Source organism: Procambarus clarkii, chromosome 91 (genome assembly GCF_040958095.1).
Source record: "Procambarus clarkii isolate CNS0578487 chromosome 91, FALCON_Pclarkii_2.0, whole genome shotgun sequence".
NCBI lineage: Eukaryota > Metazoa > Arthropoda > Malacostraca > Decapoda > Cambaridae > Procambarus > Procambarus clarkii.
The window spans coordinates 2,142,045-2,159,001 of NC_091240.1; the positions used below are offsets into that span (position 1 = coordinate 2,142,045).

General features: G+C 44.1%; 1 protein-coding gene across 7 annotated transcripts; it reads left to right on the forward strand.

Annotated features, from left to right (window-relative positions):
* Positions 1-972: 972 nt before the first annotated feature.
* Positions 973-16,414, forward strand: LOC123773910 (uncharacterized). Of its 7 annotated transcripts, none has more exons than XR_006774877.2 (20): positions 973-1,283; positions 3,146-3,281; positions 3,478-3,607; positions 4,745-5,190; positions 5,381-5,492; positions 5,784-6,181; positions 6,300-6,393; positions 6,590-6,717; positions 7,823-7,892; positions 8,097-8,263; positions 8,461-8,569; positions 8,748-8,959; positions 9,166-9,256; positions 9,450-9,598; positions 10,383-10,491; positions 10,588-10,832; positions 11,903-11,999; positions 12,752-12,828; positions 14,874-14,978; positions 15,708-16,414. XR_006774877.2 is itself a non-coding variant. In XM_045767869.2 (20 exons), exons 1-19 carry the CDS (start codon positions 1,256-1,258, stop codon positions 14,964-14,966), a joined length of 2,895 nt encoding a protein of 964 aa, XP_045623825.2. In that variant the 5' UTR covers positions 1,013-1,255; the 3' UTR covers positions 14,967-14,978; positions 15,705-16,414. The 7 variants fall into 7 exon arrangements, 6 of the variants coding, with proteins under 6 accessions (XP_045623825.2, XP_045623824.2, XP_045623827.2 ...); XM_045767869.2 differs by having other exon boundaries at positions 1,013-1,283; positions 14,870-14,978; positions 15,705-16,414; XM_045767868.2 differs by having other exon boundaries at positions 1,018-1,283; positions 14,870-14,978.
* Positions 16,415-16,957: the final 543 nt, after the last annotated feature.

Genomic DNA, 16,957 nt, shown 5'->3' on the forward strand with positions numbered 1-16,957 from the left:
GCCAGTACTGTCCCTATAATGGCATGTTCACTCGTAGGAAGAGGGACTATCCAATACTGTGTCCTATGGCGGTATGTATGAATTATGTTCACTCACAGGATGATTGACGCTGCCCAATACTGTCACTATAATGGTATGTTCACTCACATGATGATTGACGTTGCCCAATATTGTCACTATAATGGTATGTTCACTCACATGATGAGTGACGCTTCCCAATACTATCTCTATGATTGTGCAATGAAATACGTAACTATTTAATTGAATGTAGTATATTGGAAAACAGCCTAACCAGTTATCCCAAATTTGATTGGCCATATTAAAGAATGAAAAACGAAATTTATTTTTTAGCTCCGTTTATTATGAATTCACTCTGTGTGTATGCCTTGTGTGGTTGCATTTCAAATTAGTCAAATTGAAAAATGTACAGTATGATATTGCTTTAGTAGATTGTAGCCTCATGAGCTATATTCGTGCTTCAATCTATAATTTAGACCAATCGTCTTGTGTAAGAACCTTTATCCTGTAAATTAGAGCAGCACCTCACTGTAATAAGACCTCAGATTGGGCAAAATTGTATATTCATTTTGTCAATACAGATGTTAATGAAGCATATGGCGGTATGTTCACTCATATCGTATGTTGATGAGCGACTTAGCAATAAACATGACCCCTCGGTATAAAAAAAAAACAAGCAATTATTATAATGCCTTATATAATTTATAGTGATCTGAGCTGGTTGATTACTGCATGTTTGATGTTATTAAGCATTAACATCCAAGTAAATGTTGAAATTTGGTTTAAATATCTTGTGAACGCAAGAGGCATTACGTGTGTCTCCCTCGTAGCCGATAGAGAATGTTTTATATTATAAGTAATGGCTCTTGTTATCAGCGTTATCACGGATGCGATTAGATACAATGGATTCCTTTGACGAATCTTAGGATACTAACTTTTACCATACCAGCTCCTTCAAAAGCAAGAACTAACCGCTATACGTACATCAGTCTCAAAATAAAATTAACAACTTGTAAAATGAGCACTATATCGGAGAAGCTCTAATGAAATTAAGACTACTAAAGACTCCTAAGAAGTGTCCGACAGCCCTTTAAATATGGTAATTGGTTGTTTTTCGTGTGGTTGGTGAGACTGGCAACGAGGTGGCGGCCCTGACAGCTTGTTGAGTGGATAAACGCAGTCAGTTGTTAGTGAACAGTCAGGAGGGAAGGACACGGACGGCTCCCGCTCTCCGGCCATGGACATCCTACACCAGCACTGTTTAGGTACAGTTTCCCCCGTGCTTTGTAAAACCTCGCCAGTGTGTATCTTATCTCCCGTGTGTACCTAATTATGGTGATTAGATGAGCTGCAGATTATATATATATATATATATATATATATATATATATATATATATATATATATATATATATATATATATATATATATATATATATATATATTAACATTGTGGACCACCCTAAATTGTAATATATTGTGGAGTTTCAGAATAGTGGTACGAAAATTGTGACAAGTTGAATGGTTTGAAATATTTCCTCTGGTAATGTGCATAATTGTTGTTAATGAATGGTGTAAGTTGGGTGTTTGTCCCTAAACATTGGGAGTGTGCTGTGTATGTCATTTATAATAAGTGCTGCGAATATAAAAGTACAATGTTGAAATAGCATTGTGATGATAGGCTGACTTGCTAAATTTTGTTATGCCGATTCCCATGTTCACTTAACTTAAAGATCTTAGATAATACATTTAAACATCGCAGTGTAAGTCAGTTGTGTAAATAACATATACCCCCCAATCGAAGTTAGGTAACTTACTGAGCTATAAAACGTGGATGTCAAATTTGACGCCAACACTTGGAAACATTAATCACTGTGAGGGGACAGCTTAGACCACTTAATAAATATTGTGAACCTAAAATGTGATGGAATGGATAAGCCTAAATATCGTGAGTGATTAAATTATATATGAAAACAATTGACTTGAGAATGGTCCAGGACGGACCGAAACGTCGTCGTCCCTTCAACTTCTAGTGTGTGGTCTGGTCAACATACTTCAGCCACGTTATTGTGACTCATCGCCTGCATATATATGAAAGTATAATATTCGAGTAGATTGTTAAACATTTTTTAATTAAAACAAACATTGCGAAATGACAGAGAATCAGCCATGTAGATCTTAAGTTTAATTACGTTTATTGAAACAATAAAAATACATCTCAAAATGGTAGAGTAGTTTAGGCTATTTCTACCCCTCCAAGATCTCAATATATTGTGTTTTGTATAAACACCTGAGAGAATGTTTTAAAAGTCTTCAAGAGAGAACGTAATTGATGTATTTAGCCCTAACTAGTCCTTTTCTTCATTGAATTTGTGTACAATACACAATTTTATTACATATTATATTTTATAAGGAAAGCATGACATAATTTAGTTAATATAATTTTTTGTATTATAGTGCTGTGTCATCTGACAGCAGGCACTGTAAATGCCAGATGTTATATCGTATTCTTCATCTCATAAACTCCAAGGTTGCTTTAAGTGATTAAGTATCCATATGTCCCTCCCTTAGACCTATCCATATATTCCTCCAATCGACCTATCCATATACCCCTCCCATCTTTCTAGCCATATAGCAAACTTATCAGACTATTCACTCAGGAGATTAAGACTGACCTTAATAGTAATATAGTGTAAAATAAACACTTTTAATTATTCAAAGGGTTAGTTATGCAATTTAATTTTACCGGGAGTTAATATTATACATTTGAGTGACATTTAAGAACAAAGAAAGCTAACACGGATGTGCTCGTCATTGGAATGTTGGCTGTAGTTGTTAGACGTCACTGTTAAACTGGCGAATGTTACTATAACTGCTTTTATTTGTGACGCAAAATTGACAGAGATATGATCATGAATGATGGGTGACGCTGTTAGTTTCTTCAAGACGTCACAATGATGTAACAGCCATCAGTTATCAGTAAACCGGAGTTGACTAATCAAACGTGGCCCATAAAAAAAATAAGTGTAGGCTACGGGCACTTTTTGTGAAGGAAAATGAAAACTCTTTAAATAGTAACTGATATAAGCTGAAGCGGCTTAAATGGAATTATTTGTTACATTCCTAGCTGAAGAAGACGAGGTTAGTGATGCGGGCTTAGAGAACTTGTGGGAGATTGAACACCATATCAAACTCCCTCCTCAATCTCCAACACGGCCGCCCTTCTCCACCACCAATACTGAGAATTACAAGAGAAAAAAGAGGTAAAGAGACTATTGAGGAACCTTATAAAATATCGTTTCTCTATCATAACAATGTCTTAACAACATCTCGAGACTAATGCTGGAGGTTGAAATATTTTCACTCGTAATGCCAAATATAATAATGCATCTAATCATAATGGTTGTTACAGTTGTTACAAGAGTGAGTCATATATTGTGGAATATTACATTATATTAGCCGAGGACATGCTGGCGACCCACCGTCTGGGTGTGTGGCCATGATGGACCCGCGTACTGACTCACTGTGCTCCACTACCCCTCTCCACCCCTCACAGCTCCTCCTCGCCTCCCGCCTCCTGCCTCCTCAGGTCAGTCTATAGGCCCCTTGGTGGTGGTGGTCTCCTGCCATCACCGTGTCTGTCTATTGTAACATCAGGCTGTTAATATATAGTAACATCAGGGGGTGTTTACCTAGTAGCATCAGGCTGTTTATATTGTAACATCTGGCTGTTTATCTAGTAACATCAGGGGGTGTTTACCTAGTAGCATCAGGCTGTTTATATTGTAACATCTGGCTGTTTATATTGTAACATCAGGGGGTGTTTATCTAGTAACATCAGGCTGTTTATATTGTAACATCAGGCTGTTTATATAGTAACATCAGGCTGTTTATAAAGTAACATCAGGCTGTTTATATAGTAACATTAGGGTGTTTATATAGTAACATTAGGGTGTTTACATAGTAATATTAGGGTGGTTTACATATAGTAACATCAGGGTGTTTAGCTACCAACCTTAGGGCGTTTATATAGTAACATTGGGAGGGAAAGGAGGCCTACGGAAGTGTTTTTTCGATATTACATCTTCCATAACCCAGACTTGGTCTTCAAGAATAATGGCAAGCCGATTATTCTTTAAGACGTGAACAGCTTGCACTGCTGTGCTTGTTAAACATCACTCAGCCTTTTTCCAGTGCGGCTGCGTCTTAACGCTTTGCTATTGAGTTCAGTACTACGTAAATTATATTATTAAGGTTAGTGTGACATCAATTGGACACTTGAGTTTATTACCCGGACCATCTTCCCATTAAGGTCAGTACTAGTCGTAACTCTTCAGCCTGGAGATAAGACTCGGATCGAATCTGAGATCATGGTTTTCTAAATTAATTATTTCCTATATTCACGTTGAGGGCGGGGGGATACGATGCTAAACACTAGATTTTGATGTGTTTCTGCATTGTTTATGTCTTTGATATAATGCATATCAAGCAAAGGAGTTTCAAAGAGCATGTGTGTTCGGAATTAATTTGATCTGTCTCATAATTGTGGCTAGTTTAAGTTCTAAGTATAGTTAAACGAGTGTTATGATTTATGATACCAGTAAAGATAAAGTTACATAGGATTCTAAAACGAAATCTATATTAGTCCTTAAATCACATCAGCTGAAACAAAAGATAATCAGGTTTTCTACTAAAGCTTCTGTGTACGAGATTACTTCATCGACAGGCTGAACCCGGTACCCGCTACCCACGACAATACGTGACTGAGTCCGGAGCCCGTCACTCGCGTCGACACGTTTCTGAGTCCAATATCCATGACTTGCGACAACACATGGCTGGGTCCGGAACGCGCGACTCGCGACGCCATGCAGTTGAGTCCGAAACCCTTGAATCGAGTCGACACATGGCGGAGTCCGGTACCCGTAACTCGCGACGCCACTGGGTGAAGTCCGGTACCCGGGACTCGCTAAGAAACGTAGAGGAGTTCGGTATCCGCGACTCGACAAAACACGCGGCTGAGCTCAACACTCACGACTCACGTCAACACATGGCCGAGTTTGGTACCCCGGAGCTGGTGTGTGGCGTCACTGAGGCCCGGGCCGGAGGTGTCAAGCCCCAGAGAGAGAGCAGACGCCCACCTGGCCGCCGCCCACACCACCCACCACCAGTCAGGTATGTAGTACAGCACAAGACGACATTGCTACTAGAGACGAGGGCGTTAGATATAGTCAGCAAAAAATATTCTGTTACATATTAAGGTTTGGATGCGACGTGCAAAATGGATTTTTAAAATTTGGTTAGTTCAGATAATGTTTTGATAAACCATTGCAATTTCTCTCTCCTTGCATTTGGTGCCCATCAGGAAGGACCTGATTGGACCCCCCACCGACTTCCAACACGTTACTCATGTTGGGTTTGATAACGTGTGCCCAGACGACACACAGGAAGGTGAGCCTGATGGTCAGGCCAAGGTGGTGAGTACTTTACTCTTTGCCTGAGTGACGAAACATTGGATGTATACCAATGTTTAGTCCACTATTTATGTTTTACATAAGTCAAATGTATAAATTTGGTCTACTAAGATATAGTAATGTACAATGCTAAGAATATTGATTTTAACCTGTGGAGAATGCTATTATCTTTCCAAAGCCTGCTTAGAAAACATTATATTGGAAGGAGAGCGTTAGTCTCTTTTTCAATATAACACTAGGAATATTACATTTTTTAATGTTCAGGATTTTACTCTAAATAAATTCTATCTGCAGTCCATCTTGGAAGAGCAGAAAGTACTGGACTCCAGAACCCTGGACTTGTATCATTCACGTAATAATTGCGGAGACGAGCAGAACCACTGCTGGACCGATGGTGACACAGAACGCCAGGAGTTAGAGCGAGAAAACCAGCACTGGTCCAGACCCGACAGTGATCAGCAGAAGGACCAGCGTTGGTCCAGACCCAGTGATGGTAAAGATCAACAGGAAGTCCAGTGGGAGAACCAGCCCTGGTTCAAACCCGACAGTAACCAACAGAAGAACCAGCGCTGGTTCCGAACCAGAGGTGGCAAAGATCAACAGGAGGTTCAGTGGGAGGAGCAGCGCTGGTCCAAACTCGACACTGTAGACGACGCCACCGCACCACTTCCTCCGCCCCGTACAGTGATCAGGTAGGAACCAAACAGTGACGAATCTTGGTTATCTGACACGAGACACTAGCTTTAGGACTCTCACTGAGGCTCGTGAACTATATTACAGCTCTGGCCCGTCTTATTTCCCTTTTCTCAGTAAGGACATGATCGGCCCACCCACAGACTTCCAGCACGTGCTCCATGTTGGTCCAGACGCAGACGACCTGGAACTCCAGCAGCTGATGAAGATGGTGAGTCCTTGAGGGAAGACAAACATTTCCACTACTTACACACACGTCGATAATTATTAAAACAAAGATTTAATTATTTTGTTTATGTTTAGTCATAAGTCTATTAATATACTGTTTTGTAAATGATATTAATATCATTTACAAAAGTTTTTCTGAGCTTTCATACATGACTGACTGTGTTTATGTTCCGTAACAGGCAAATCTTAAGCAGGGAAGAGGGTCCACTGGAAGAACTCCAGAGAGCATGGAGTGTCTGGGAGAGTTTGAGTACGTGCTGCCCCGACCTGAACCCTCCACACGCATCCCCACACCGCCACCACCCAGGTACGCCCACACACACCACCCGCATCCCCACCCCGCCACCACCCAGGCACGCCCACACCACCACCCGCATCCCCACCACCACCACCTAGATACGCCCACATCACCACCCGCATCCCCACCCCACCACCACCCAGGCACGCCCACACCACCACCCGCATCCCCCACCACCACCACCACCCAGGTACGCCCACACACACCACCCGCATCCCCACCCCGCCACCACCCAGGCACGCCCACACACCACCCGCTTCACCACCACCCAGGCACGCCCACACCACCACCACCACCCAGGCACGCCCACACCACCACCCGCATCCCCCACCACCACCCAGGTACGCCCACACACACCACCCGCATCCCCACCCCGCCACCACCCAGGCACGCCCACACACCACCCGCATCCCCACCACCACCACCCAGGCACGCCCACACCACAACCACCACCCAGGTACGCCCACACACACCACCCGCATCCCCACCCCACCACCACCCAGGCACGCCCGCATCACCACCCGCATCCCCACCACCGCCACCACCCAGGTACGCCCACACCACCACCCGCATCCCCACCACCGCCACCACCCAGGTACGCCCACACCACCACCTGCATCCCCACCACCGCCACCACCCAGGTACGCCCACACCACCACCCGCATCCCCACCACCGCCACCACCCAGGTACGCCCACACCACCACCCGCATCTCCACCACCACCACCACCCAGGTACGCCCACACCACCACCCGCATCCCCCCCACCACCACCACCACCCAGGTACGCCCACACACACCACCCGCATCCCCACCCCGCCACCACCCAGGCACGCCCACACACCACCCGCATCCCCACCACCACCACCCAGGTACGCCCACACCACCACCCGCATCCCCACCCCACCACCCGCATCCCCACCACCACCACCCGCATCCCCACCACCACCACCACCCAGGCACGCCCGCATCACCACCCACTTACTCCCACAATAACATCTTATACCAAAGTTGGAAATGTAAACCAACATTCAATATAATTTTAAAACATATTTTATCAAAATAATGTCACTTGTGGCAGTTTTGAACAATGACACTTATTTTGTATTTGTTCAGCAGAGTGCGGGTCCAGGAGCCGCCCCGGGACCCCCAGGTGGCTGGCAGTGAGGGCCGGACACTCTGGCTGGTGAGTGACCACCTCCACCCACCTGCACATCGCCTTAATTAGCCAAACAAAAACTTGCATGCAAAAAAAATATACAGTACAAATAAAATAAATTGGTCGAATTGGTACTAAAGGTCATTAGACTTTTGGAACAGCATAAATGTTTATTAGTCTTTTTGTCTAGTCTTGTTTCGCAAGAAGTTGCTAATGAGCGTCTCTGAACAGCGCAACACTCGTCCACCAGAGAAACATACACCGGAGTCACAAGAATATCCGCCAGGCGTACCGGAAGAAGGCAGAGAGACAGAGATGTCTTCGGGCCAACAGGCGGGCACCTCTCCAACACTGTGCCGTCCCAAGCCCCGTTCAGGACCTCTCAACGGTGGAGTGAAGTAAGTTCTCACGTCCACTGCTACCTAGAGGCTTTCTCAGGGACCGTAAGTGTTGTTATCATGTATTTTCCCAATTGCATTTGCAGGCTATAAATATTATAAATAGTGTAATTGTACGTGATGGACACTCAACTAGCAGGACGTGCTACATAGCCGTCCCGGCTTGGTGCCTTCTTTTGATAATTACTTACTTGCAGGAAGGACTTGATTGGGCCGCCTACCAATTTCCAGCATGTGGTTCACGTTGGGTTCCAGTCCTGGCGGCAGGGCAGCGAGGAGCAGCAGCAGCAGGAGCCACCCATAACAGTAAGCAGCACCCTGTATCTGAATGTTGTGTAGTCCTTTCACCACCACCCATACGATGGGTCGTGGGCGGCACATAATATACGAACTAAATGAAACCTTGGTGCTTTGTTAATGTAGATAATAATAATTTGAAAATGGTGAGTCTGGCTCAAAATTTGTACATATTATTCTCGCGCAGGTCAAAGTGGAGGACCAGTACAGGCCTGACCTCGAGACTCGTGGTGGGATAAGTGACTTTGTGGACAGTGAGGGGAAGGAACAGCAGCAGCAGGAGCATCAACCAAAGCAGCAGCAGGAGCAGGAGGCCCAGTGGGAACACCATCTGTGGTCGACAGCCAGCACTGCCAGCGACTCCCCGCCGCCCCTCCCTCCACCAACAGCTGAGCTCAGGTACTGTCTGATTTTTTTTTTTTTTTGCCCCGAGGGGCGAGTTTATTGGGCATAATAAACTCGCCCCTTGAGGCAAAATTTATCTGTCTGTGTGAGGTACTCGACACTCGTCTCCTTGAAGCAATATGGGCGGAGTTTCAGATATAATAGGCTGAGGTTATTTATATCCTAAACTAAGACAATAAGCTTACTTCTTCTCCACCCAGTAAAGACATGACTGATCCACCCACAACCTCCCCACCTTCCTCTCACCCGCGTCGCGACGCTGTCGGCCAGAAGCTGCAGCGCTTAAGGAAGGTGAGTTGACTCTGTAGACAGCTGGATATTTATTTTGAAAGCAAATGTTAGATGCAAATACCAAAAAAATACTACTGGACAACTCCTATTACTTGTGAACATTTATTATGGTCGTAGGTGTTTAATCCACCGGCCAGATATACAGCCTTTACTTGCTTGATTAAAGTGAGCAATATTCGCCATTCTCCAACAGACGCAGGCTCCAAGGACTCGAAAATCTGTGCCGGACTTGTTTGAGCGCCGTGATGCACAGAGGGACGTGATGGACCTTTCCCAGCAGGACGGTAGACTGCGGGGTAAAGCTGGTGCCGGGAGGACGCGCGCGCCCTCGCCCAGGCTGAGGTAGGACAGACCACCTTCATAAACAGTGGCCACATGCCTCTCCCTCCAGCGGCCCCACCCCATGAACGAAAAACTCTTCTTACGTGATTCACAACTTTTCTTGAGCAGCGCTTTGCTCTCTTCCTCTGTTGGAATCGCACCTTTCTAAATGCATCACTCACATACTACAAATACAATTAACTGCAAACTACTAAAATACTGCAAAATACTACAAATACAATTAACTACAAACTACTAAAATACCTAGCACAGGTATTTGCACAGGCACAGGTGTAGATAGGCATTTACACTATGCCTAAATATGCACAATATTATAATATGCACTTATATTAATATCACAAAATAATTTTTTTTATTAATTAAACTACATGTTAACATTTATGAATATGTGGTGAGCTGCTGCTTGGACGGGAGAGCGTGAGGATGGGCTGCTCTAAATGTTTCACTCACCTACTGTAAATAGAAACAATTACCATCAGACTCAAAATCTTAACCTAACGCACCCCAGGACTAACCATATCTATTCTGATAAATAGTTACTCCAGAAAATATCAATTTTGATTGCATTGCGGACTAATTTACTAATATACCTCTTGAGACCTCCACAGCTTGGACGAGCCGAGCCTGAGGGTGGGTGAGGTAGGAGGCATATGAGCTTTACGGAGCTCAAGGAGCTCAAGGTCTCCAGGAACTCATGAGGTGTGACTCCAATATCAGGTTGATGGAAAGTTAATAGTGGGGTAAACTGGGAGACAGCTGTTGTGAGAGGTTCCTTTCTTTCCAGGAAGGACATGATCGGTCCGCCCACCAATTTCCAGCATGTGAAACATGTCGGGTTCAACAGCCCAGTGGTCGAGGTCACTGATGACCACTTCAACGACCCATCTAGAGCGGTGAGTCCTGCGTCAGTTCATGTTAAGAGTGAACATTTCTGGGCATTTGATTTTGTGGAAACGTTCCTAATTTCGGGTTTCTGTTACAATGATCAGGACAAGCCAGAACCGGATGTGGAGAGCCGGATACAGGACATTGGCGGAGACCAAGAGGAAGGGCAGTGGGAGAACCAGCACTGGTTCACTAACTGGGGCCAGCAGGAGGTCCCGTGGCAGAACCAGCGATGGTCCACCTCTGACTGGGTCCTGGAGGAGGCCCAGTGGCAGAACCAGCGCTGGTCCACACCTCGCACCATGGAGGACGCCTTTCCTCGCACCCCACCACTTTCTTTTGGACTCAGGTGAGGAAACATTCGTATCCTTGTGTGTGTGTGTGTGTGTGTACGTAAGTACACACACACGCGTACCCAAGTAATTTAAACTTTACACACTTAAAATTTAAGTGCACGCGCGCCCATGTGTGTGTGTTGTAGTGTGTGTAAGAATAGTCAAGTTAATTTCTCGAAAATAGTGAGGGTAGGTATTTCATTATCCAATGGAGGTACCATTATACTCTTAGGGCGTGATCCTGCCATCCAAAACACCCTCATTACTCCATGGAATGACAGAAGGATTCGTAAAATTTGACAAAACACTGTGACATGACAAATGGCATCTTGACATGACAGATCACCGTGACATACCAGAGACCACAGACTCGGGACCGTTTTAACAGCATTGTAGTACCCCGGACAAGGCAATGTACTGGGGCCCCCTACCCAGATGATGGCGCCTCTGTTGGATTATTATGCACATAATTTGAGAAAAGGGATTTGAATCCCAGACGTTTCCAGCAGGAGGTAGAGTAATTTTCCACGCTGCCAAGAGATCTCTTATGAAGACTATGGCAGAATGGGCCCCTAGGAATGATGGGGAGGGTGTGGGCCCAGTGTGATCCCCTACGATGTGACGGCTGGGAGCACCTGACACTGGTTTAAACACCGTGTAATGCTTCCCCAAGCGCATTGTCTCTAGTTACAAAGTGAAGATTTCATGGTTTTTACTTATAAATTATTTCTTATTACTTGGTCATTAGTGTGGCTAGAACAAAATATTAAACCAATATAAAATGCAGATGAGTCACAATAACGTGGTTGAAAAATATTTACCATACCACACACTAGACGACGGCGTTTCGGTCCGTACTAGACCATTATCACAATCGACTTGAGAATGGTCCAGGACGGACCGAAACGTCGTCGTCTCTTCACTTTCTAGTGTGGGGTTTGGCCAACAAAATATAAAATGTTTATTTGTGCATGTGCTTAAGACGCAGAATGCGAGGAAGTCAATAACCGTAGCGAGCACTCCGCGGCCGAGAGTGTTAAAGAACAGCAGAGTTGTGTTGTAACATGGTCATCTCTCCCTGCAGCAAGGACATGATCGGTCCACCCACCAATTTCCAGCACATCTGTCACCTCGACCGGGACACCGTCCACCGCCAACTCTCCAAAAGCCCAACAAAGGAAGTATGTATAAATCCTACAATTATTTTGAATTGGTTGAAGTCAAATCGTACAGAAACGGTTTGACCAAGCTCGTTTTCTGATTGGCAAAGCCCTATATTATATATATAGGGCTTTAATTGTTAGTATTAGTTCAGGTTACACTGTTAGGCCAGATTGAGTTAGGATAGATTAGTTAGCTTTGAGCTTTGATGTCCAAAGAGCTTGGAGAAGATGTGGGAGGAAGAAGGATGGGGCGGTGAAATTCTTGGAAGAGGATCTGGATGTGGAGAGAGGGGGGCTGGAAAGTTCAGTGGCCTTTCCACCGTGGATTGGAGATGTTTTTTCGGTCAAAGCCTGTAGCTTGAGTTTTCGTTAGGTAGGTTTTAAATCCGTTGGCGAACAGCCTTGTGGACGATGCGGCTTGTATCCTAGCTACGGACGAGGTCCACTAAATAAAACTGGGAAGTATCCTCTCCGAAACGGAATTAGGCTGAGAATCCGCTGCACTTCTGGTCGGATTACTCGCCTCTACGCCACTAGAAACAACTACTGACATTTTATGATAAATACGATATAGCTTGCATTCTGTGTAGTGATATAGTGGTCAAAAATAATCTAGTTGCGAGAACAACGGTATCAGTAATGACTACAATGTACGATGTATTAGTGTATTGTATGATGTATACTGTACGATAAGTGTACCGTACGATGTATGTGCATTATGATGTATTATGCGTATTGTACAATGTATAATGTGTATTCTATACGGCCAGGGAGATGGCAGGACGAACAGAGGGGACCCCAGCCAGAGCCAACAACAACATGACCCCGCCCAGCCCGCTAAGGTCAGGTAAGGTCACCCAGGACCCTACAGAGGACATCATATGATATATGATCACAGTAGTAGTAGTAGGCATCCATCAGTCTCGGGAGACTATGGAGTTGCACTCTGGTTGTCGAGGCTGGAGTGTCCTCTCCAGGGGCGCAAAGCCAGTGTAGGTCGATATGGAGAAGCTGTTACCCATGCAGCGGGTCCACGTTGCTGAAATTGTACAATGGAAAGGCAAGCGCCAATACGCTTGGTTCCAGCGCCGTCGCAGGAGCTGCCAGAACGTTGTTGAAGGCAACAACGAACTGTCTTAGGGTATATGATCATAGCAACATTGCTATTGGCCCAGACGTGCCAGGTCTAAGTTCATACCTCATCGTTCGACCAGCTTTTTAAAGCTTGCTAAGATACTGGCCTCAGGGACGCGGCTTGGGATACTAGAGCGCGTCTGGGAACATCCAGTGCGTAGCTTCGAACCCTCATTAAGGCCCTTGTGGATTTATTCATTTGATATATCACGTTATTGTGATTTGTTTGTGTGTGTGTACTGGTGATCTTACTTTTTTTTTTTTTTTTTTTTTATTTATTTATTTTTTTTTTATTATTATTTTCTACCACAGACGTGGCCACACATTTACAATGCTAACCACCATATATACATTTTCTTCTGTCCTCCGTGATCTTACTGATAAGCCTCTCGAATACATCGCATTTTGAGATAAAAATCCCCGTAAGGACAAAAAGCTGTGCTGAAAATCATATCGGGTCGCAGAATTGACGTGATGCCCCGTTTTCTATTCGTGGGTCTTCGGTTAGGTTAGAGTTGGGTTGTGCAATATAGTACATCAATTTAGTGACGTTTGGGAACGCTCGAGAAGACGGGCTGATCCTTAGTTCTCTCACCAAACCAGTTCTTCTTAAATCTATTTTTTTTTTAATTTTAATCAGTTCCTTATGACTTTATCTTATGTTTTTATTAAACCGATTCATATGCCTTTTCTTAATGTGGTTCATCTATGTATTTCTTAGCCAGCAGTGTCTTGGATGTCTTGGCTTTACACAGTGTTGACCAGTATACATCACTCTTCAGAGTGTAAACTAAATGGTTTTATATTTGTCTTAATATGTAAGCATTGTTTACACTTGTTCACTCCAGCCAGAAATTACATTTTGTGCGTAATTATGTTAGAACCCGCACTAGGCGATTATTAGCATGTAAGTAATTAGAAGTAATAATTTGGTGAACTACCATGTATGGGGAAGTAATTTGTGAATCGCGTGATTGATTTTTCCTGATTGACAGGTTGTGGTACCTGGGGGGGAGGAGGGGGGTTTCCCTGCACCAATCTGTGTACTCGCCTAATTGTACTTGAGCCACGGCTCTTGGGTTTCGTCTCTCAACTCTTAATAGACTGGTGCATAGATTCCAGAGCACATTGGGCACTATCATATCAATATTTATAGCTGTATATGGAGTCGTACCTGAATTGTACCGCAATGGGGTTCTGGGAGTTCTTCTACTCCGCAAGTAGATGTATAAATCAAGCCCGGCCGAGGCCAGGCTTGACTTGTGAGAACTTTATCCAACAGGGTGTTGCTTGGAGCGGCTCGCAGGACGCACCTTAGCCCGGTTGGTCCGGCACGTCTTGAAGTTGACCTCCAACCATGGGGTCCCTATTGTATTATGGGGCTCGTAGTTTCAAGCTTAACATCTGCATTTTCCTGCAGGAGCTGCTCCTTATTGTCCGAACTGCATCACCCCACTTAGTCGTACATCTCCTCGCAGAATGTTCAGATTATGAGGGTGATAATCTGAACGTTCAACAACTGAATTGTACGTCTTGTTTCCATCGTCCCTCTGGGTCACCTGTCTCTGGATAGAATCCTTGGCGAATCCGATTCCTCAAATGGCACTCGATTTGTGTCCTTTTGTTCTGGTGCTGGCATCCTGTGGGGTATTTATTTCCTTATTAATCTCCCTTGAGACAGAGGGGGGGGGGGGTGTGTACATAGTGTGGCCGGCTTGGTACCTTCTCGTGGTAACTGCTCCCACTCTCTCCAGGAAGATGATCGTCGGGCCGCCCACCAACTTCCAGCACGTCGCTCATGTTGGTATCAACACTTCCTGGCAGGCTACCGACCACCACCTTCACCAGTAGTGCAACAGTATGGTGAGTCCTGTTTTTGTTGTTGTTGCCGCCGAAGGCGGCTAGTTTATTGTGCACCCCATACTCATCCTGTGAGCGGTAGCGCAAAAGCATTACAGAGGGCACAAAAGGTCTTTATCAGACCTCATCTTAGATTATTACATAAACAATTTCATCCATCCTTCACACCTGAGTCTTGTGTGGTGGTGAGTACTGTGTTGTCGTGATAGTGGTGGGTCCTGTGTGGTGATGATGATGGTGGATCCTGTGTAGTGAAAGTGGTGTGTCCTGTGCAATAAATAGTGGTGTGTCCTGTGCAGTAAATAGTGGTGGGTCATGTATAGTGAAAGTGGTGGATTTTGTAATGAAGGGGGAGATTATAGGGGCCTCTGTTGGTGGTTGTGATGAGGGCCCCTGGTGATCCTAAGTATGAAACTGGAACCAATATATGCACTCCACTTGTAGCCTAACACTTAATTTTACTGTTTACAAATCATTTCACCTCTAAACAAAATAAAATTTCAAAGATATATCTTGTCACGATTACTCAAAACGAGAATGTTTAATAACCGAGGCAGATAAATAGATTTTCAGCTCATTTGCTTTAAAAGCTCACTGGTACTGTCTTGGTCGTCATGTACTTGCAACATCCAAGTAATTTATTGCTGCTTGATATGCCAAAGTGTGCACTAAAAATGTAATATTTAAATATTTAATAATTGTATGTTTATCATAATCTCTTCTTACTAGCAGCAAGCGACTTCAGTCTTATCAATAGTACAAATCAAGAAAGGATGGCACGAGGCTAGCAGACTGCCTGGGTGACTGATGCCCCGTGTGTTCCCCTGTAGGAGCGGCCCTGGACGACAGAACTAGCTCGTCTCAGAATGCCCGGGATAGTGATAGATCGATCCAGCTCGTCCTAGTATCATTGAATATTCGGGAGGTTAACCAAGCTCGTCTCGGGAGGGCAGTAAAATGTATATATCAATCCAGTTCATCCTGGTGGCACTGGATGGCTTGGGAATCGACGCAGTTCGTCCCAACAGTACTACAATATTCGATTGATCCGGAGTGAATGTATAGGAGAGGGACCCAGTTTTGCCTTGTGGCACTGGTAAGCAGTGATCAGCACTCAAAGCTTCCCACTCTCACCTTGGCAGAGCGCTGTCTTGGGCACAGCGACCCCTCCAGGTAGCGGAGCTGAGGAAATGGAATATCATCCCCCTCCCGGAAATGGCTCTTGGGGGACCGGACCCTCATTCCAAGTTACTTCCCAGTAATATAACTGTTATTTAGCGCGTGACTTCCATAATGATCCAGAGACTCCCGTGTCTAAAGGAAACTGGCTATTAGAGCCTAATCATATGAAATTGAAATATAATAAATGCCTTTTGATATATAATGTATTTATACATTCAGATTATTAGTGCATGTGTATAAAATGTTTATAAATTGAAGTGTGTTTTAATTATGCTGTTTTTGAGTCATTTTGCAATTCATTTATATTGTTCGTTGATATTTGTTCTCTATATTTAATTTAATAATAAGTGTACGAATCTACACTAACCCACCACCTAACCTAATAAGTGTACGAACCTGCCTATTTACATGAGGCTCTTTTTGTCCACCAAATTTATAAATTTCAAATACTCACATTTGACGAACAAAGTCAGGGTTGTATACGGTATAGTTGTATAAATTTGTTAAGCATAAGCCCATAGGTCATCATCTATATACGTTAAACCCTAATACAGTAACCAGATATTTAAGTAAATACTTTCGTTCAAAATTTAATTCAGTGTAATCAAATATCTATGAAGTAACTATAGGCTGCTGGAATATATTAGGATGTGGATGCAATATAACTGTAAAGATAGGAAGGAGGGAGCGTTATCGTCTCAGATAACAAACATTATGGAGTGTTATAATCTCAGATAACAAACTTGACGGTCACCGTCTAAGGAACAATATACGTAGATGATATCAATATACATATTCAG